This window comes from Anolis sagrei, chromosome 1, assembly GCF_037176765.1.
Source record: "Anolis sagrei isolate rAnoSag1 chromosome 1, rAnoSag1.mat, whole genome shotgun sequence".
Classification (NCBI taxonomy): Eukaryota; Metazoa; Chordata; class Lepidosauria; order Squamata; family Dactyloidae; genus Anolis; species Anolis sagrei.
The window spans coordinates 283,413,443-283,434,843 of NC_090021.1; the positions used below are offsets into that span (position 1 = coordinate 283,413,443).

Genomic DNA, 21,401 nt, shown 5'->3' on the forward strand with positions numbered 1-21,401 from the left:
GCGGCGTTGACCTTCGTTCGCTTCGCCGCCATCTTAAAATTGGGCGGGAAAGAAAGGAGCGAATCCAGCGAGGCCTGCTCGCTCGTACGCCTCTCTTTCACTGCCAAGTGTTCCGGAAGTTAAGGAAGGGAAGAGGAAGTGAGGGAGAAGCTGCCACTTGGCCCTTGATGGCCGCTTCTGAGGCGGAGGAGGAGGACTCCACTCGCAGTGGCGGCGGTGGGACAGTGAGGGGCAGGTGGTGAGGGCCCGGGGCCTGAACCTGAGGCACTTCCTCCCTTCTCCTCCTCAGGAAGGTTGTGTGAGGGCCTTGGCGAGCTTCCTCTTCTCGCCCGTGCCTCTTCTCGCCCGCCCTCCGTTAGAGAAGGGCCCCCAGCCTCGAAGCAGAGTGCTGCCCGCTTTCCTGCCGCCCACCCCGGGTGTTTCGGGCCCATGAGGCCTCTTCCCTTTCTGGAATTCCCTGGGAAACTGTAACGTAAGAGGAGCCGGCCATGGACGACTTCTTGTCGATCAGCCTGCTGTCTCTAGCGATGCTGGTGGGCTGCTATGTGGCAGGCATCATCCCGCTAGCCGTAAACTTTTCCGAGGTAAGCAGGCCTTCTCTCACTGCTCTGTTCTCCCTTTTCACATCAGAGTGTTAAGAAAGGAGTGCTTCTTCACCAGGCATGGGCAAACTTGGGCTCTCCAGATGTTTTGGACTTCAATTCCTAACAGTCTCAGGCCCTTTCTTTTTCCTCTTCAGCTGCTTCAGCGTTTTAGGCATAATGAGGGCTGTACTGATGCTTTTGCCAAAAACTGGGACATGTACAGAATTAGAAAGATCTCTGTTAAATTCCTATTTATTTATTTGGAGTGCTTCTACTCCGCCCTTCTCAACCCCCTAGGGGGGACTCAGGGCGGCTTAGAAAAGGCACAATTCGATGCCCAACAATTCACAAAGTACAATTTACAATTTAACATCAACAGTTATTACTAGTTAAAACGATCAAATCAATCAATCCCACCTGAACAATCTGGAGGGTCTCATGAACCTGCTTGGGGGGGGGGGGTAGTGCTATAGATCTAACTGGGAGACAAGTCACTACCAAATGTGACACTGATCCCACTCTGGATGACAGCACTAGGAGAATATGATGCACTAATTGGACCCATAAAAGATACTTCACCCCTAAACCTTAAATACAAATGGTGGAGGGCCAGGCTATTCAGCCAAGCTCCCATTTGAACCAGTTATGGCTTGACACTCAGAAAACTGACCTTACTATTACTTTACTGGAATACCTTCTGCAGCTACATTTACCTTTATTGTGCTAAAAACCTATTATGTGCAATTCAGACAATTTGCTGGCTTTAATATCCCATCCTGTGGCTAATGTATGTGTTGGTAGGTTATGATCACCCCTCAGCCTTTGTTTAAGATCAAGTGTACCTTAAGCAGCTGAGGGGGAAAAGGAAAAGTACTGGGGCTGTTAGGAATTGTGGGAGTTGAAGTCCAAAACATCTGGAGGGGCCAAGTTTGTCCATACCTGTTCTATGCTGTCGAATCAGCGCACTTTGATACTATGTTCAGCTTGGAGAAGATGACTGAAATGATCTGAGACAAAGCTCTTTGAGAAGCAGGTGAGGGAACTAGGGATGTTTATCTGGAGAGAGGAAGGCTGAGAGGGGACATGACAACCATGTTTCATAAGTGAAAGGATGTCACATTGAGGAAATGGCAAACGTGTTTTCTGCTGCTCTGGAGACTAGGGGCCCTTCCACACAGTCATATAACCCACAATATCAAGGCAGAAAATCCCACAATATCTTCTTTGACCTGGGTTATCTGAGCCCACATTGACATATATTACAATTCAAAGCAGATAATGTGATATTTTATTCAGTGGTTTGGTTGTATGCTGCAGCCACAGACCACCAACTACAATGCAACCTGAGCCCTGCCGTATGCACAGCAAAGGACCTTCCCATAGCAACACCAGAGGCACTCCAAATGAACAGCTCCTGTTCAAAGGACATTTAGAATAATGCCAAGTTTTTAAACTTCCTTTGTGGTTTTAAATACATTATAATTATGTCTTCAGTTACCTTCTGACGTGATAAATAACGTGGTTAACAGTGAAGGTATTGTTTTATATGTTTTAATGTATCATATAATTCTATTTTAAAGGTTTATTTTATTTGTACATTGCCTTTGAAGGCATTGAATAGTTGCCTAAGTGAAAGCCGCCTTGAGTCCCCTCCGGGGTGGAGAAAGGCAAGATAGAAATAAATAAATGAAAATTCAGCTCTGAGGCCTAGGAGAAACAATGGATTCAAGTTATAGGAAAAAAGATTCCATGTGAACATTCAGAAGAACTTCCTGACAGTAAGCGCTGTTCAACAGGAATATGAACAGCTCTTTATGTGCCTCAGGCCCCTGCTACACTGCCATATCATCCAGATTATCAAAGTAAATAATCCACATTATCTGTTTTGAACTGTATTCTATGAGTCTGTAGTGCCATATACTCCAGTTCAAAGCGGATAATCTGGATTTTAGATGTAGAAGTGGCCTCAGAATGTGATGGAATCTCCAACTCTGGAGGTTTCTAAGCAGATCTTGGGTGGCTGTCCATAGGGACAGCTTTGATTGTGTATTCCTGCATGTCAAGGAGTTGGATTGCATGGCTCTTGTGGACTTCTAGCTCTATGATTCTGTGAACTGCCATGCTATGGAATCCTGGGAAATGTAGTTCCGCAAGGCAAAGACCTTGAGATACTAGAACTCCCAGGACTCAATAGCATCGAACCATGACAGTTAAAGTGAAGTCGAATTGCATTAATTCTGCAGTCTAGATGCATCCCTAGTGGATAAAGTTTCAGTGGATGGGAAATACACTCTTGTAAAAAGGAGTAGGAGTAGGCTTCTTAAAAGGAGTAAGGAAACAAGTAGGAGATCTTAAGGATAAGGAATTGAACAGATGCTCTGAAAGTCTACCAGGAGAGAGAAAACTGCACATTCCAGTTAGCTCTGATCTATATTGCATAATTCTGATTGGGTTCAATTATTTGAGGCGTAAGATGTGACAAAAGCTCTGGTTCCTTAAAAAGAAAATCTTGAGTGATGTGGGATTACCTAGGATTACTTCTGTATGGCAGTAAGCACTTTCTGAGTAAAATCTTTTCAAAACAGATAGCAAAGCATACACCACAATGGTGTTAACCCTTCCCTATGCTATCATAAGCTAATATAGATGTATTTTTGGCAGGTGTTATATTTAAAAATGCACCTGTTCCAACTTACAAATTCAACTTAAGAACAAGCCTACATAACCTATCTTGTTTGTAACTTGGAGACTGCCTGTATATACTTCAGTCTATATATATGTACTCTGAAATGGGTCTCATTGAGGTCAGTGAAGCTTCTAGGGAAATATGGGATTGTAGCAGAATGAGAACACTCAAGGGAGCACTGTAGATTATTATAATATATATACTAATGGGTAAAAAGTAACATGCAATGTGGAAATTATGCTGATTATAGCAGTGTGCGAAGTTTTCTCTCTCTCACTCTGATATCCATAATGTCTACCACCAGGCCTGCATAAATCATAGATCACAAACTTCCCAGCATTCTTGATGTATCTATGAGCTACAGAGGCAGTTACTTACTTGCTTGGATGACCTTATTTTTTCTGACTGGCTAAATAAAAAGCTGGTTCTATATCTCTGGTTTTTCCAAAAGAAATACAGTTAATCTTGTTTTCTAAAACATACAGGGCAGATTATTTCCAAACCATGTACTCCATGCACACACAAACACCTTGCATCCAATACACATTCTAATCCCTGTCAAAATATTTCTTAACTGACTGGAGAAAAATGAGAATGTTTCAGTATTGCTGATTTTAAAACATTTTCCAATTGTTTATTCCTTAACTATCATAAAATTTTATCATTTTTGTATAGAACTAACAGTGCAAATCTAAATCATGTTGGTGATGTCTGTAAAGTGGTGCACCTGTCACTGCTTCCAAAGCCCTGCAGGTACACATTGGATGGAATGGGAAGAATGTCTGTGTCTCCTTTATGTGTGTTTTACATATTTATCACTGATTCCAGTGTGTGGCAGATATTTAGAACAGCTTCAGGTTGACATAGAGGAGTCCAGTTGTAGGTTCTTCCAAGTGAACAAATCTGGTGGATCTCAGATTGCCAGCCACCTTCTCCTAGGCCTACTGCAAGCTCCTGTGTAGATTGATGCACTTGGTGTTTTGTAGAGATAATATGCAAGAAATTTTGGGTTTAAAGAAAGCTATCCAGTAGGGTCAGAGTTTCTTTTCCCCATATATTTATTTTATTCATTAATATAATCCCACATGCACTGGGATTTCATTTGTTTGTAATAAAAAACCCCAGATAATTTTGCTTCCAAACTGCATTTATGCAAAGCTATTAAGGTAGACCACATACTAAAAGACAATGGCTGTAATCCTATAGGTGAATTTGGAAGCAAGTTCTGTTAACTAATGTGGATTTTAACAGTATATTGGTCTGAAACAAATGTCCATGATTTCTTATAAACGGGGAGGTTAGATTTACTGGGGAAATAATTTCTCAAGTGAGGTGGAAAAGTTTATGCTTAGCTCTTAGGGTAGTACAATAGTCCTATATTGTCATAATTTGCCAACTTGTAACCTTGAATATAGTTGTGCATAAAGCAGAAACACAAGAATTGCTATAATTGTTCCATATATGTAGTGTAAGGAACATGTGACCCTGGAGATCCTGATTAACTATACTTTACATCAACTATTAGCCAGTCTCCCTGGGAGTTGATGGAAAGTGGAGATCAACAGCATTCTAGGGTTGGGGGATGGATTCCCCAATCTTTCTATGCAAAAGCCTTGAAGGTGAACCACCATGAATATTTGGAAGTAATGATCACAGAAAAATGTAAAATAAATAAAATAGTGTTACATTTCTTGGATTTTAGTGTCTGCAACAACTTGGCAGTTCCAAATAACAAATAGCATTTTATTAGTTAAGTTATTTTTACAACTTATTCTGAGATATCAGGTGCTTTGTTAATAGTTCCGTGTTGTGCAGAAAAGCTTATTTACGTATATTTCACAATTATAGTGGTTCAATTTTAAGAAATTAAAATTGCATCACGCAGTTTCGGCTGCTATATTTTTGAAATAATTTACAGAATAAAAACTATGCATTCATGCAATCCTTTTTTACACTGAAAATGTAAAAAATCAAGACCATGTATATCAATAAAAATGGTTAGTGAAGAAAGAATGAAGCTCATTGATTGCAATTATTAGTCTGCTAGAGATATGCTTGTGGAACAATTAAAGTAAAGCAGTTTAAAACATATGCCCTGTATGTGGCACTCATCACAAATGGGTGGAAGAATTGGGATCAGGTGAGGTTTCAGAACAGTCTTACATAGACTGTATCAGTGGAATAGAATGTAAATAATGTGTGTTCCACCACGGGTCACTCAAGCATCTCAGGTTTTCAGAAACACCCAATTAGGCATTGTCCTGGACTTTTCAGCTGCTTTATATGTCTCCAAAAAATGGAAAACAGAGTTATTCCATCAGACCTTGGTGCAAGTTCATCACATTCTGTGTGCAGCATTTAGAAGGTATATTTTCAGACCTGATTTATGTCTATTCAGATCTGGAGGGAAATGACCTACATGTGTTAGTGGGCGGGTTTTCTACTGTAGCTTCTGAATGCAAACAGAGTTTATTTCTAATTATGAATGCTGGATGTTTAACACTTTAGAGTTAATACTCTGAACTGTTTTTCATTCCATTTCAAATTTAAGTAAACAGTTGCCCCACATGTCGGCTTTCCAGACTTGCCATGGTGTAATAATGAGACAAAGTCCAATATTCCTCTGTATCTGCATAGGCCAAGTGTGCCTATCAAGATGTTGTTAGAGTGTAACTCTCAGCTTTCCTCATCATGGACTATGTTAGTTAAGCTAATGCTAGCAAGTTACAGTTTGCTTACTTTTGTTCCCTAGCTTGCGATGCAGGGGGCAGAGCTTGTCCCTGTAATCTCACAGAATTTCAGAATGCTGCGTAGATAGAGCCGTAACCCCCTCTTCAGCTCCAAGATAGAGAAGAAAGTTGTGGCTAGTTCTTCTGAGGGTGGGTGAGGTAGCAAGTGTTTTCTTTCTTACTCTGGAAGTGAAGGTTACGCATGCACTTAAAGTGCTTTGCTGACCTGCGTCAAACAAGCCACTGCTCCCCTCCCTTGACTCTAAACAGTTGCCCAGATTGCTAATTAAAAATCAGCAGCAACATTCCACGTTCGGCCACTATTGATTTCTTATGTGCATTTGAAGAATCAACATTTTCCCAGACGTTGGATTTGTGAAGATTTTGGTTCTTATAAAATAACAATCTGAATTTTACTTGCAGGAAAGACTAAAGTTGGTGACAGTTCTCGGTGCAGGGCTCCTTTGTGGAACTGCTTTGGCTGTCATTGTGCCTGAAGGAGTACATGCACTTTATGAAGATGTTTTGGAGGGTAAGAGAACAAAATATTATTGTTCTGCTGCAAAGTATTCTGCATAATTGAAGATGACATTTTGTTCATATATCAAGTACTTGCTCCTATGGAACACATCCTTGCATGTTTGGTTGCCTTCACTTCAAATTGTGTTTGTCATAAGCTATTTTGAATTTCAACAGATGTTTGACAATTGTTATATTTGTACTCACAGCAAGTATTAATTTATATTAATTTAAAGATCAGGGTCCAGAGAGCCATGAAATAGTGTCTCGAATCCTTGGGGATTTCGATTTTCTATTCTTAAACAGCTCTTATTGTCTTCCGACTTGTGGGGAGGTTTTGAATTACAAATTATGATGTGCTCTAGCAATTTAATGATAATACATAAACATTCTACATGGTTCTTTCTCTCTTAGAATTTTATTCCACCTTTTTTCTAAGCAAGCCCCCATTTTCCCATCTAGGGACTCTGTGAGGTGAATTAGGCTGTAGGAAATCTAGGTCTATGATTTAGCATAGTAACAATCATAGCTTTCATAAATATTAGTGGAATTATGTAAGCTGATCCCGTGCAGGATATATGTAGTAATTATTTGATGATATTGTTCAAGTGCAGTATTGGTATACCTCAGCATCCTGTGGAAGTTGACTTTTTCCATTTCCATTACAATTTTAATGGAAAATTGTTTGGAGAAGTCTGAAGATGGTTCTGAAATTGGCGATCATGGCATCAGTGTACACAACCCCTTAGTGTTTTTTTTGTTTTTTTTTTTGGCCATTAGAAGAAGTAATACTAATTATTCAAAATTAGCTGTGTACTTAATATACTAGTACATATGGTACTGCTGTGCTTCTAATGTGTCAGCGGTAGTATCCTAATTTGCAGTGCTTAATTCCGACCATTATTCTAAATTTTAACAACCTGTAGCCATCTTTGGAATGGGCACTGTTTTATACTATCTATACATATATTAAATTTGCAGCCAGGGCATTGTAAATAGGTGCATTGCATATATGCTACATTGATCAGCCAAGATTTCTAGCTGAGAGGAATTAAATGTGATCTTTTAGCCTTGATAGTTTGAGTGCCCTTTGCTTTCAAGTGTGTAAACAATGTCCTTGGCTGGAGTACTTACCATCATTTTCCAAAGCTGCTTTGCTTGTTGATGATATCTAAAAGTTCTTGATTCCTACAGAACCAAATGGGACACACATTGTCTACTTGTCCTATCTGCTCTCTTTTTGCATTTGCTTGAATGTTGATGATTAAAGAAAATATTTATGTTTACAATAAGGCATATGTACTGGTAATAACTAATATAACTATTAAAATCTTGTTTCCGTATACACTGTGTAATAAATTTTATCCTGAAGTATTCCATAAGTCAGAAACCAAAAATATATATTTCAAATTAGCACGTTTTTGGTAGATAGAAGAAGCAACTGTATGGCTGCTAATAGAAGAGTGATCTTTATGTTTTATTAAGTTGCATTGAATAACAACAACAACAATAAATTTTGTTACTTGACTCTTCTCATGATTTGGGGTACAACATAGTTAAAACACAGATATAAAACACAATACCATTGAAATAAGTCTATAAAAATACATAGAACAAAAATTAAAACTCAAATACTAATAACATGTAAAGTTAAAATTTATAGTTTAAAATTGACTCCAGCATAACTTAAAATAATGCCAGAGTGTCTTCTGACTGTAAAATTGCCTGGGAGAATTGTCTGTTGATAATTAAAATGTGCTCACAATATAGCACTCAAGCCCCTGTGATTATAACTCTGATTTATGTTGTTTGTTTCATTTAGCAAAACATCACCCAGCCAGTGAGACTCAAAAGATGGTTGAATCTGAGAAAGCAGTTGAGGTACCAGAAGTGCATGTCCATGACCACAGTCATGACCACGAGAGATTACATGCCTATATTGGTGTTTCCCTTGTACTTGGTTTTGTCTTTATGCTTCTGGTGGATCAGATCGGAAGTTCTCATGTCCACACTGCAGATGGTGAGTTTAACAGGCAAAGCAAGTGATACCGCAAAGGAAGAATGAGTGAATCTGGTAGTCTTCAGGCAACTGAAGCCTCAGTAAAAGCAAGCCATTTAGTTAGCCAAAATAAAATTACTTATTACTTAGAATGCTAAGTTAGTTTATATACATATTATATACATATGCATGAGCAGTGTGTATACCAATGCTTCATTAGATTACATTTTCTTTGAGACTTTTTTTGACAATTTTAAGTATGGTTTCTTAAGACAGAACAAGATTATTTCCAGCTAAATCAAAATTTTAAAGCTCTTAAATAAAATGTTTTCTCAGAAGTCTTGTATGCTCTGTAAAACAAACTAAATGTCATGCTGAAAGGATTTTAAAGGACATTTAGCTTTCAAAGATGTTGTAAAATTCAGCAGTGGTCTCTCAGTGCATAGAATATATGAGTATTTTCCCTTTAAAATAAATATAGCCTTCTAGGTCATTACTGTTAAATCATACAGTGCACAGTATGACAATTCATTTTTTACAAGTATTGGGTAAGTCCAAAATTAAGTAAAGCCTGAGGATCTGTGAAAATTCTATTCATTTGTTGTTGTTTTTTCGTGTCTGGAGCAACTTGAGAAACTGCAGGTCGCTTCTGGAGTGAGAGAATTGGCCGTCTGCAAGGACGTTGCCCATGGAATGCCCAGATGTTTTACCATCCTGTGGGAGACTTCTCTCAAGTCCCCACATGAGAAGCTGGAGCTCACCCTGCTCCCCGGATTTGAACCACCGACCTTTCGGTTAGCGGTCCTGCTAACCATTGTGCCACCAGAGGAATTGATGGTGATAGTTGGGATATAATATCTTGTGAAATAAGGAACAGTAATAAGAAACTCAAAGCACTCTTTTAAAAACGTATTCATTATTTTACCTCTCTAGTTCAAAGGATTAAGAATCTGAAAGTGGTGAGAAATACACTGTAGCTTAGTTTAGTTTAAAATTTGTGCATAAACGTCTGTAATATTTTTCTTTTAGGGTTCTCTACATGTTTGTTAATCATTTATTTGGTTAAGATTTCTTAATTGTTTCAGACCCAGAAGCAGCAAGGTCGGGCAATTCCAAAATTACTACCACACTGGGACTAGTTGTTCATGCTGCAGGTAAAACTGTTGCTTGTTCTTTTGGAATAAAGTCAAGGTGTTCTAGTATTGTTTGCATATGTGGGTTAAAATTATGTTTGCTTAGCAGGATATGTATTAACAGTTGACATTGTTAGCCAGGGAAGGATGTTTTGTGACATGATTGCCAGACCACCCAAGTTTACTGACTATGTTCTTATATGGGATAAAGAAAGATAGAGAAGAAGACTGGCATAAACCTCAAATATGTACTTAATGATTATTTATATCTCCATGTTTGAAGAGTTCCTTCTGAAGTATGAAACATCTACAAAAGCAATGAATTCCATATTTGTTTTGGACCCAGAGCAGCCCCATGACAGGGCTCTGGGTGGAAGTTTTAATAATAACATTATAATAATTTTATATCTTACCCGCCTCTCCTTGTGGCTCGAGGTGGGTCACAGCAGTCAAAACACTCAAACATTGCAAAAATTCTATAAACATATATTATAATGTAGGTCTATAAAATATACATAATGAAAAGTATTTTCTATAAAATACATATTAAATAGACAGGACAGAGATTAAAATTCAGGACATGTTTAAAATTCATGCTTAAAACTTGCTGGGTAGGCATGCCAGAAGAGCTAGGTCTTTAGATGGATTATAAATTCTGAAGCTCATTTAGCTGTCAGAGCTCTTCCATCAAGTTGTTCCACAGTCTTGGGGTGGCTGATCTTGGTGATGGTCGCCAGTCGAGTTCTGGCAGGTTGGAATAGCAGCCCCCCAAAGGACCTAAGAGTTTGAAGTGGATTGAACGAGAGAAGGTTCAATCCACTGTAGGTAATTTGGACCCAAACCATGTAGGGCTTTTAAGGTCTATATGGTTTGTGTCCAGGTTACCTACACCTTGTATTATTCCTGGAAACTAATTGGCAGCCAGTGGAGTGACTTTAGGATAGGTGTAATATGCTCACTCCTGGGTGTTCCCATAATTAATCTGGTTGCCGTATTTTGAACCAGCTGCAGTTTCTGAACTTAGAACAAAGCTATCCCAATGTAAAGCACATTGCAGAAATCCAACCTTAACGGTTACCAGCGCATGCACTACCATCTTTAGGTCATCCAAATCTAGGAAGGGGCACAGCTGGCAGATCAGTTGAACCTAGCAGTAAGCACTCCTGACCCTTGCATCTATCAGGGCTGACATTTTGAGAGACGGATCCAGGAGCACTCCCAAGCTATGGATACAGTCTTTCAGGAGTAATGTAACCAATCCCAGAACTGGTTGACAGACCCCCATCCCCAGCTTGAGACCCTTGATGGCAAGCACCTCTGATTTGTCTGGATTCAGTTTCAGTTTGGGGTTTTTTCTCATCCAGAGAAGATGCACTATTCTTAGCTGAGGCTGTTTTTGAAGATATGGAGAAATATATTTGGGTGTCATCAGCATACTGATAACACCCGGCTCCATGCCTGTGAGTGATTTCTTCATCAGACTCACTGTCAACTGGACACATTTACTACCACAGTGGCTGTGACAGGGATGAGGCAATCTGTGGCCCTTCAGAGAGTGGACTGCAACTCCTGTTATAATGGAGGCTAATAGGGAATTGTTGGTCGACTGGGTTTTCAAACAAAAGACCCTCCCCGTAAAGAAATTGTAGTGTAGTTTAACAGCAGCAGTGGCCAGCAAGTGACCAGATGAACAAATAAACACAGAAAATGTTAATTTGTCTTTTACTTCCTCTGGAGGCTTTTTCTTGTAACAAAAATAGCACTGAAGTATTTACAAAACGCATTTTTTTTCCCCAACATAAAGTTCATTAAACTTAACTGGGCATACTTCTAATGCCTTATCTTCGCCTACTCAATCCAAGGCTTTATCTTCTTTCTTCCATCTTTCTTCTATCTTCTATCATCGACAACTCAAAACTACAAGCAAACCAAACAGCACCGGTTTCCCAAGGAGCAACTCACTCCTTGGTTCTTTCTCTCTCTCTCTCTCTCTCTTTTAACTCCACAGGCACACCTGCTTATAACAACCTACTGGTTTATCTGAGTCACTCCACCATTTTAACTCTTACAGTGCCTGTATATCATTTCTTTAATTAAAAGTACACTGTTAATTTTTCAATATCTGACAAAAATGTGATCAGACAACATATTTCAGGCCACAAGTTGCTTAACTTAGATTCAATTCTGATTTACTTGCTTGAAGGTGAGAAATGGAGTCCTGCAGGAAAAAGGAAGAATTTCTAAGCCCTCAAAAGACTACACCTCCCCTTCAAATGCACACTTGAGTTTTACAAAAAAGAAGCCCTGGTCTATTTTGTCTGAAAGGAAATAGAAAATATGTCAGACTTCTAACTAGGAAACAGTTTTAAGGAAAGACAAGAAATCTGACATGTTTGTGACCAGTGAAGAAGTAAAACCGAATTGTGCATATTGCTACTCAGAAGAATGTTGTGCCCATTGATGATTCCAAACTGTAGTTATGGATGTTCTTTATAGGAATAAAACCCTCTTTTCGAGAAAAGGAAAAATTTAAGAAAAAAAATTAGTGTAATTAGACTTGTTTTTTTTGTGTTAACTACTTTCAACCAGTCTTTGATAAACTAATGGGCTTACTACTACTGTGTGGCTTGTTTTCTTTTCTCCCTCCCCTCATTAAGCTGATGGTGTTGCCTTGGGTGCAGCTGCTTCCACATCTCAGACGAGTGTCCAGCTAATAGTGTTTGTTGCAATTATGTTACACAAGGTACGTTTTGAGTGTGAATTCTTTATGTGTTCTGCACATATATGAATAGTGTTCATTGTTGGAAGTCATGGATTTGAATTACTAGCAGAAAGTGTTTTTCAAGAATAGTGCATTTTAAGGCATACATCAATTTTCCTCCAGCACATGTATAGGATATTGCATCAACAGTAGTGAAAGTATGCAGTCCAATATATGAGAGTTTTCTGCTAACCCAATTATTTAATGTATACACCAGTGGTTCTCATCGTGTGGGTCCCCAGATGTTTTGGCCTTCAACTCCCAGAAATATTAACAGCTGGTAAACTGGCTGGGATTTCTGGGAGTTGTAGGCTAAACCGCCTGGGGACCCACAGGTTGAGAACCACCTGGTATACACTGTATGTACAGAAAACATACAACAGTGCTTCTCTCTTGCAGTTATTGCAGAAGTTGTTGTGTATTCTGTATGTAACTCCTTAATGCATAAATACTACTGCTACACTGATAGATATGCTGTGTTGTTGAGTCATTATCATGAATCAAGAACTGCTTTTATAGTGGGCTCACCATATCCATAGGTTCTGGATCCAGCGATTCAGCAAACCAAGAAAACTCTATGATAGGTTTGCTTTAGGGATGCCATAAGTCAGAAATGACTTCAAGGAAGATAATAACAACACTATTCGCGTAAATCTTTGGCTTGGATGCAGCACTTTCATCTGCCATGGAAATTGTGTATTCAGCAATCCTACTTTCTTCTGAAGCCCCAGAACCCCTTCCCAAGTCATTCAGGAGGGTACCCCAACCCTTTGGAACATATTTTTGAAGGGTCAAATTGTGGAATCGGGAGAAGTCACCTCCTCCCCATTTCTGCCAGGAGAAACACTTTGGTGAATAATTAGTCCTTTGTCAAATGAAGGGATCATTTTACCTATGAAAATCAAGCCACATATGTCATGAAATATTAACTGCCTTTGTAATAAGGTAAAAAAGGTTGTATCCTCAAAGGACAGAATTTCTACTTAAAAATTCTTACTACCAAAGATCACTCAGTGAGTTTCCATGCCTGAATAGGGATTTGAACCCTTTTTTTCCCAGTGTCACAGTCAAATACTGAAATATACCATGATGTTTTTTCCTTGGGTCCCATAAGTATATTAAAACTTACGTCAGCCAAGGAAACGGACAGATTGATAGATTGTGGATAGGGGTATGCTTTCATAAAATGTGTAATTTAACACAGGTTATGGTGATAGCTTGTGGTGGTTTTCACCAACTTTTTACTTTTAAATAAGTCTGTCTTTTGCTGTAGCTAAAGGACATCAAACTTCAAATGTACTGTGTTTTTGACTGCCACATCGTGGAGTGAAACAGAACAGTTACAATCTTTTTGCTTCTGGGGAACTCAAGAGCAGAAGGACCTCTAGCTTATTACTAGTTCGGTATAATGATAGACTGGATAAACCTCTTTTAGTTGACTTGAGAAGGCAATGTTAACCTACCTATCCATATATAATAATTAAGATTTACTGTTATCTGTAAGTGCCAGCTTTCATTGCATCAAGATGCGTAAATGGATATGATTCAGAAGCAAAAATAGCATTGGAGCTCAGAATGTTGTTGCTATTCAATATATGAAAAACTTGATTTATTAATATTTCAAATGAAAGAGAAAAATATCCACAAGGCTTGATGAAAAGTGTTGGCAACTAGTTTCTGGGTTACTGAAATATATAAGAACTTCAAAGCAGGTCAACCCATCTCTGTCCTTCCCCAGACACTTCTATTTTTATAGTTTTTCCTCCCTTAACTGCCTTTTCCTGTCAGATGAGTAGTAGTCACCTGAGGAGAAGTGTTGTGTTAGTTAATTTTGATAGCACAGGGGGAAAAAATAGACAATTTCAAACAGATGGCTGCTTTGTGTGTACAAACTCTTCTAATTTGCAGGGGAAAGAGAACAGATTTTCATAGTAGAACATTTGGAGGGAGGGAGTGGATTAGTAAACTTACCCAGAAAATATCTTCATAATTTATTTCTTAATTAAAAATAAAACGTGAAGAGCTTATTTGTACTTAAATTGTGATTTCCTGCTGCAGGTATTTAAACATTTTAATAACATTTGCCATTATCAATAAAAAGGAAAGGGATCTCTCAGTGTAAAAGTTTTCCCTCTTTAGAAGCTATAACAAATGAAAATGGGATTGGAGTAGGCTTTAAGATTCTAAAAACTACTCAGCTGTGGTATGCTAGTGCTTACACAAATATCAGCTTCAGTTGTTGAATCTACAAATTGTATAAAGCATATGATGTGCTATAGGTATACCGCCGTAAACATTGGAGAAAAGTGGAGCAGGTAGTTACAGTAGCATCACTTGAGCTTCCTAAACATTCAGTTTCACTGTAGAGATATTGTGATTTCATTTTGTTTTATAGGCACCAGCTGCCTTTGGCCTTGTCTCTTTCCTGATGCATGCTGGTCTTGAACGAAATCGAATCAGGAAGCATTTGCTGGTTTTTGCACTAGCAGCACCTGTCTTGTCAATGGTTACGTACCTGGGACTAAGCAAGGTAAACCTGATTTCACATTGACCTATTCAAAAGTATTAACTGCTGAGGGATGTGGCAGATGTTGGATTGCTTAGTCTGTATGGTTCATTTTTACCCGTGCAATTCTATTTTGCATTGATAAACACTGTGTAAAAATGTTTGAAGGGGCAGTGTTTTCAGTGGTGTGCAATATGTCAAGATAACCTGTTTCTGATCAGGTAGTACTATTGATCATCTACTGAAGATGCTGAATTTGTGTACTCAGTAGAATAAGTGATGTAAAGATAGCATTAAAGAAGAATTACCTTTGTTAAGGAGGAATCACCTCTGTATTATTCTCTTCCTTCTTTACCTTTCCATATTATAGAGCAGCAAACAAGCACTTTCAGAAGTCAATGCAACTGGAGTTGCCATGCTCTTCTCTGCTGGAACTTTTCTGTATGTTGCCACAGTTCATGTTCTCCCGGAAGTGGGCGGAATAGGACATAGCCACAAGCCTGAATCTGCTGGAGGAAAAGGACTCAGCCGCCTGGAGGTGGCAGCATTGGTTCTGGGCTGCCTGATCCCACTCATTTTGTCCATTGGACACCAGCATTAAAGGTCCAGAATCCAGATGTCTTCTCAGTCTAGTGTGAGCAGCATTCAGGTGGCAGCTGCTCTTTTATCGTTGTCTCTCTTACCCTTTTAACCATCCCATCTATTTTAAGGAGTTGGAGAGAAGCACGATGATATGAGAGGATGCTGGGGAAACTACCAATACAACAGGACAGATGGATATACATTCTGTATAACTTCCATTTTGAGAAGACATTTATTGAAACTTCATTTGGGAAGAACTCAATTCCTCATTGTGAAATCATAATCCAAGCATTTGCGTATGTTGGCAGATTCGCAACTGACATTAAACTCTGCCTTCAACGATGTGGGACTACTTCTTTTCACTTGGTGGCAATGGCATGATCTCTCTTAAGAGGATGCATCCAGCAAATAAATGTGGAATGAAGTCCTTTGTTTAAAAACTTGATAGGAGCCTTGCATTGGATTGCTAGAAAGCACATTGTGGTGTTCTCTCAGTGTAACAATCTATACAGCAGAATGTGGGAGCCACAAAGACCTGGAGTTTAGGTTGTTCTGATATCTAAGAAGCCAGTGTTTGTTGAAACAGGCACTGTACCAATTCATTTACGACGGGTTATTCTATAAAATACATAAGGGAAATATGGCTAGGAAGAATGAAGGGCCCTTAAAGCATCAACCTCTGCAGATGCAAATCTCATGATATCTAATGCTATCCCAAGCAAAAAACGTTTTAATTTATTGTGAGCCTGTTTGAATTGAGCCACTATCTGAATTATTTCAGTTAACCCTAAATGTAAATACAATTCTGGAATGCAGTGCCAATCACTGGTGCCTTTCCATGTAAGATCTGCTACCTATTGGCTATTACTCTTGCATTATGAAAGAAATTGTTGTAAAAGCCATGGGCAGAAACTTTAAATGATTTGAAAGTATGCATAGATTCTTGGCACACAGCATTTTCATGAGTTTTCAATCTTCTATCCCATTGCCAAAAATTCTTCAATCAATCGTTACAATTTCAGTGTTTCCAGGTAAGATAAAAATTGTATGGACTCATTTCTGTAGTACCAGTTATTCCATATTATAGATTTCTTTCCCCTCTTTGTTTCCTTATAGCCTACAGCCCACATAATTTGGATCTCTTGGTAACATCCTGGCAATTTTCCATGAGGGACTTACTTTTTCTCAATAGTTAACTCCTGCTTGCTGATTTAGAGCTTGTGCAGCTGCAGCAATCAATATCAGGTTTTCCCTAATTTTTTTAACAACACGGAATGGTATACATGTGCTGTGAAAGCTAATTATAAATTGAATCTGTAATTGGTTTTAGATGGCTAAACCAGCACATCGGGAAAACTCAGTTCAGAAGTGGGTCTACCAGAAGCTGGGATAAACTGCATTTGGTGTCTTTGATTCTTTAAATATGTGCCTGGAGTGAAAATAATATAGGAATTGTCAAAGAGGCAATAAGCCGTATCAGGTGGCAAGTTTGATTTATCTATGGGCCTGTTTTACAGGGTTTTACTAATAGTAACTTAAAGTAAATCAAAGAGTTGGAAGAGACCTCATGGGCCATCCAGTCCAACCTCCTGCCAAGAAGCAGGAATATTGCATTCAAATCACCCCTGACAGGCTGGATGGCCATCTGTCAGGGGTGATTGAATGCAATATTCCTGCTTCTTGGCAGGGGGTTGGACTGGATGGCCCATGAGGTCTCTTCCAACTCTTTGATTCTATGATTTTGAACGGTATAATGGGTACAAGATACTATATCACAAAATTGCTCAATTTAACAAAAAGCAACTGTGTTATCTGATGTGTGAACAAAGAAGGCTTCCATGTGCATCAGGCCTGTCTACTTGGGTTAAGGTAAAGTGAGCATAAAAACTGAACTAAAGGCGACCACTGGTTCATAATAGTGGACAAAATAACAAGCTGAGTAGCAAAATGGAAACTTTTGGGCAAACAACAGATTAGAACAGAATATTCAATGCTGTAAGGAACATATTAGCATAAAAGATGTAATGAAAGTTTCAGTTTCCTGGGATTTTAATATTTAAGAGTATATCTTGGACTACTGTTTTGGGCAGAAGCTGCCTCTACTGGATTACATATTTATGAAAACAACGTCTGCCTATTCTAGCTACTTGCTTCACTAGTTTTGGGCTTGGTACCTTTGATTCTTTAATGTAAATGTATTGTTTGCATAACATGCGGAGCCTGGGAGAGCTAAAACTTGAGGGAATATAAAAAAGGCTTGTGAAGCTACAATCTTAATTACACTGTAGTGGCAAGGATGCCTTGTTTTTTGGTCTATGTTAAACTGGTAATAGAGTTCAACAACAATTATCTAGTGGCAAGAAGAGCCTTCTTAAGATTATTAAAGACATGGTGTTGCAGAGCACCAGCTCTTTAGCCTCTTCTAGCTGTTAGAATATTAAGGTACATTCTTGTTACGGAGTTTTGTATGCCCACCCAAAGAATTATCACTTGAAATCAAGCCCTTTTCTATTCTAATTCTAGTCTTATTAGTCACATATGCATTCTAGTATAAGCTTCACAGTAGTCTGCTGGGAGCCATGAACTATGGGAAGCCTTATAAATTTATGTTTCTACTCATTGAATCAGTGGTGACATGGGCTAATGGTGGAAATCAGTTTAGAATTAAGCTGTATCTTTTGTGAAACATTATTTTCAATCATTTCACTGAATATCATAATGCCATTCTTAAAGGTTTTAATTAAAGTTTAGTTTATAACAAGTGTAAGAATGTGATAATGCACATGACAAAGGGAGTGTAGTATTGGCAAACGTGGCAAGATAACTCTTCTGAATTTTTAGAATGGCAGAACATTTCCTTGCTTGTTAGGGAAGGTGCAAACTGTCTTTTCAGATCCATTTTCAGATCCAGTGATAGCTAGTTGCATTCTTCATAACCAGCTATATTGGAATGGGAAAACTTGAACTTGTGTATTGTGCTGCTGTATTACACTCTTTATGATGAACCACAGGAGGCTTGGGATACCCTTTACATTGACATTCAGAAGTGGAGCATTCATTTCAAAAAGAGACAAGCTTTTCTGTGTTTCAGTTGTGTCTCTGAACAGCTGTGACTTGTAGGTACAGCCCTCCCTGGACACAGCTGTATACCAGATTCTATGTACTAAAGTGTAATTTTAATGTATTTTCCAGATTGTTTGTTACACACAAAATCATTCCATGGATGGCTGCCTTATTTTTAATTTTTTTCACTCTAATTGTGAACGGTTTAAAAATGTTTTTATTATATTAAAATTTTTATTAGCTGGATTGCTGGAAGGAATTGGCCTCATTTATTTTCAACGGTTGTGCTAAAAATATTCAGTTATTTGTTTGTAGCTCCTATGGAAAAGGGAGCTTTTCATTGGCATTCCTTATTTTGATTCATATATATAGAGAGAGCAAAGTTTTCTTTGGTCCAGAATATAAATCTAATAATAATAATAATAATAATAATATTAATACTATATTTATATTCCACCTTATCTCCCCAAGAGGACTCGGGGCGGATCACAGTATACATACACAGCAAACATTCAATGCCGTTTTGGATAGACAGTACAGAGACGGAGAGAACAGAAAGGAGGTGTATTGTGTCAAAGTCCAGCTTTTGGTGCCTTGGAAGGTTGTGCTCGAATCCAGCCACAGCGGGTGCTGTCGCTCCATCATCTATGATGAAGAGCCATCAGGACTTCCTCCTTCCTTTTGGTCACCAGGCATTTTCTGAATTTTTTCTTTATGGTGATGTAAAATACCTTCCCCGCTTGTTTTAGCGGCACCCCTAATTTCTCTAATTACAGCTCAAGCTGTTTTCAAACTGCTTAGGTCAACCGTAAGCTGGGCTGACAGTCAACAGCTTACGCTGACCCGGGGCTTCAAACTTTCGGTTGATAGATTTTATCATTGTTGATGATTTACCAGCTATGCTAAAGCCCTTACAACTTTAAAAGCACTCCCAACAGATAGTCCCCCAGCCTCTGTTTAAAAGCCTCCAAGGAGAATTCTACTGCTGAACAGCTCTCACAGTTCTTCCTAAGGACCAGCCTGTGATGCAGCTAGTTAATAGCCAGCTGCATTAAATCACTTGACTGAGAGGTCATGAATTCGAAGCCAACCCGGGTCAGAGTGAGCTGGCCATTCATAATCTTGACCTATGCAGCCTGAAAGACAGTTGCATCTGTCAAGTAGGAAATTTAGGTACTGCTTTATGCAGGGAGGCTAATTTAACTAATTTAAGTCACCATAAAACCTTACAGCAGTGTGCGCAAGAATGTAGAAGTATTCCATCAAGGACTCGGTGTCACAAGTGGACGGTGAAGCGGCAGCTCCCTCTGTGGCCAGAATCGAGCATACCCTCATGATACTGGAAAACTGGAATGTTAAATTGCCTCTGTGTTTGTCTATATATGTTGTATGTCTAAATGGCATTTAATGTTTGCTATGTATATGTGCATTGTAATCTGCCCTGCGTCTCCTGCGGAATGAGAAGGGTAGAATATAAATACTGTAAATAAATAAATGTTCACGTGGAACCTCCTTTCCTATAGTTGGAACCTGTTGCTGAGTCCTAGTCTCCAGGGCAGTAGAAAACAAGCTTGCTCCCTCTTATGACATCCTTTCAAATATTTAAAAATGGATGGGTATCATATCTGCTCTGCAAACTAAATATACCCAACTCTTTAGGCCACTCCTCATAGGGCATGGTTTCCAGACCTTTGATCATTTTAGTTGCTCTCTACACACGTTCCACTTGTCAATTCTCTCTTAAATTTTGGTCAGACCAGGTGCAGTCTGACCAAATCCGAATAGAGAGGCAGCATGACTTCTCTTGATCTAGACACTATACTCCTTTTGATGCAGCACAAAGTCCTACTGGCTTTTTAGCTGCTGCATCACACGGTTGGCTCAACTTGTTGTCCATGAAGACTCCAAGATCTTTTTTACGTGGACTGTTGTCGAACCAGGCATCGCCCATCCTGTAACTCTGCATTCCATTTTTTTCTGCTTAAGTGTAGTATCCTACAATTCTCCTTGCTGAAATTAATTTTGTTAGTTTTGGCCCAGGTATCGAATCTGTTGAGGTTGTTTTGAATTATGATTCTCACTTCTGGAGTTTTAGCTATCCCTTCCAGTCATCTGCAAACTTGATGAGCACAGCTTCTAAACCTTTACCTATGTAATTAATAAAGATATTGAACAGCACTGGGCCCAGTGCAGCACCCTTCGGCACTCCACAAGTCACTTCTGTAGTCACTTTTGACTGGTTGTGTTAAAAAGTATGGGAAAGAATTTGACCCAATGACTTGTGTTTTCCGTGACCAAGAATGGTTGTTCTAAACTGGAGACCTGGTCTTCCCATTTACAGGTCAAAACAATGTTGCTGTAAATTGTTCTTGGTCACAAGCCTTCTGTTTTATGGAAAGAAAATAAAAACCCCATATTTGAGAGATTGCTATGCAATTTGACGTTACAGGATCCTTTGTCTTGCCTTTTTGTTTAGCAGTTGACTTTACGTCCCTGTGACTGAGTACTTGGAAGACTAAGTGAGTACAGTGGTTTGAGCATTGGACTAAAACTCTAGACCAGGGTTCATATCTCTGCTCAGCTATGGCAACCCACTGGGTGAACTTGGGCAAGTCATACACTCTGCCTCAGGGAAAGGCATATCAGTTACTGAACTGGGTGGTTGTAGGTTTTTTCGGGCTATATGGCCATGTTCTAAAGGCATTTTCTCCTGACGTTTCGCCTGCATCTATGGCAAGCATCCTCAGAGGTAGTGAGGTCTGTTTGAACTAGGAAAAAGGGTTTATATATCTGTGAAATGACCAGGGTAGGACAAAGGACTCTTGTCTTCTGGAGCTAG

At 39.0% G+C, this 21,401-nt stretch overlaps 1 protein-coding gene across 1 annotated transcript; it reads left to right on the forward strand.

Annotated features, from left to right (window-relative positions):
* Positions 1 to 43: 43 nt before the first annotated feature.
* Positions 44 to 15,944, forward strand: SLC39A9 (solute carrier family 39 member 9). Its single transcript, XM_060762021.2, has 7 exons — positions 44 to 584; positions 6,423 to 6,531; positions 8,341 to 8,538; positions 9,603 to 9,671; positions 12,308 to 12,393; positions 14,807 to 14,941; positions 15,288 to 15,944. Exons 1-7 carry the CDS (start codon positions 489 to 491, stop codon positions 15,516 to 15,518), a joined length of 924 nt encoding a protein of 307 aa, XP_060618004.1. The 5' UTR covers positions 44 to 488; the 3' UTR covers positions 15,519 to 15,944.
* Positions 15,945 to 21,401: the final 5,457 nt, after the last annotated feature.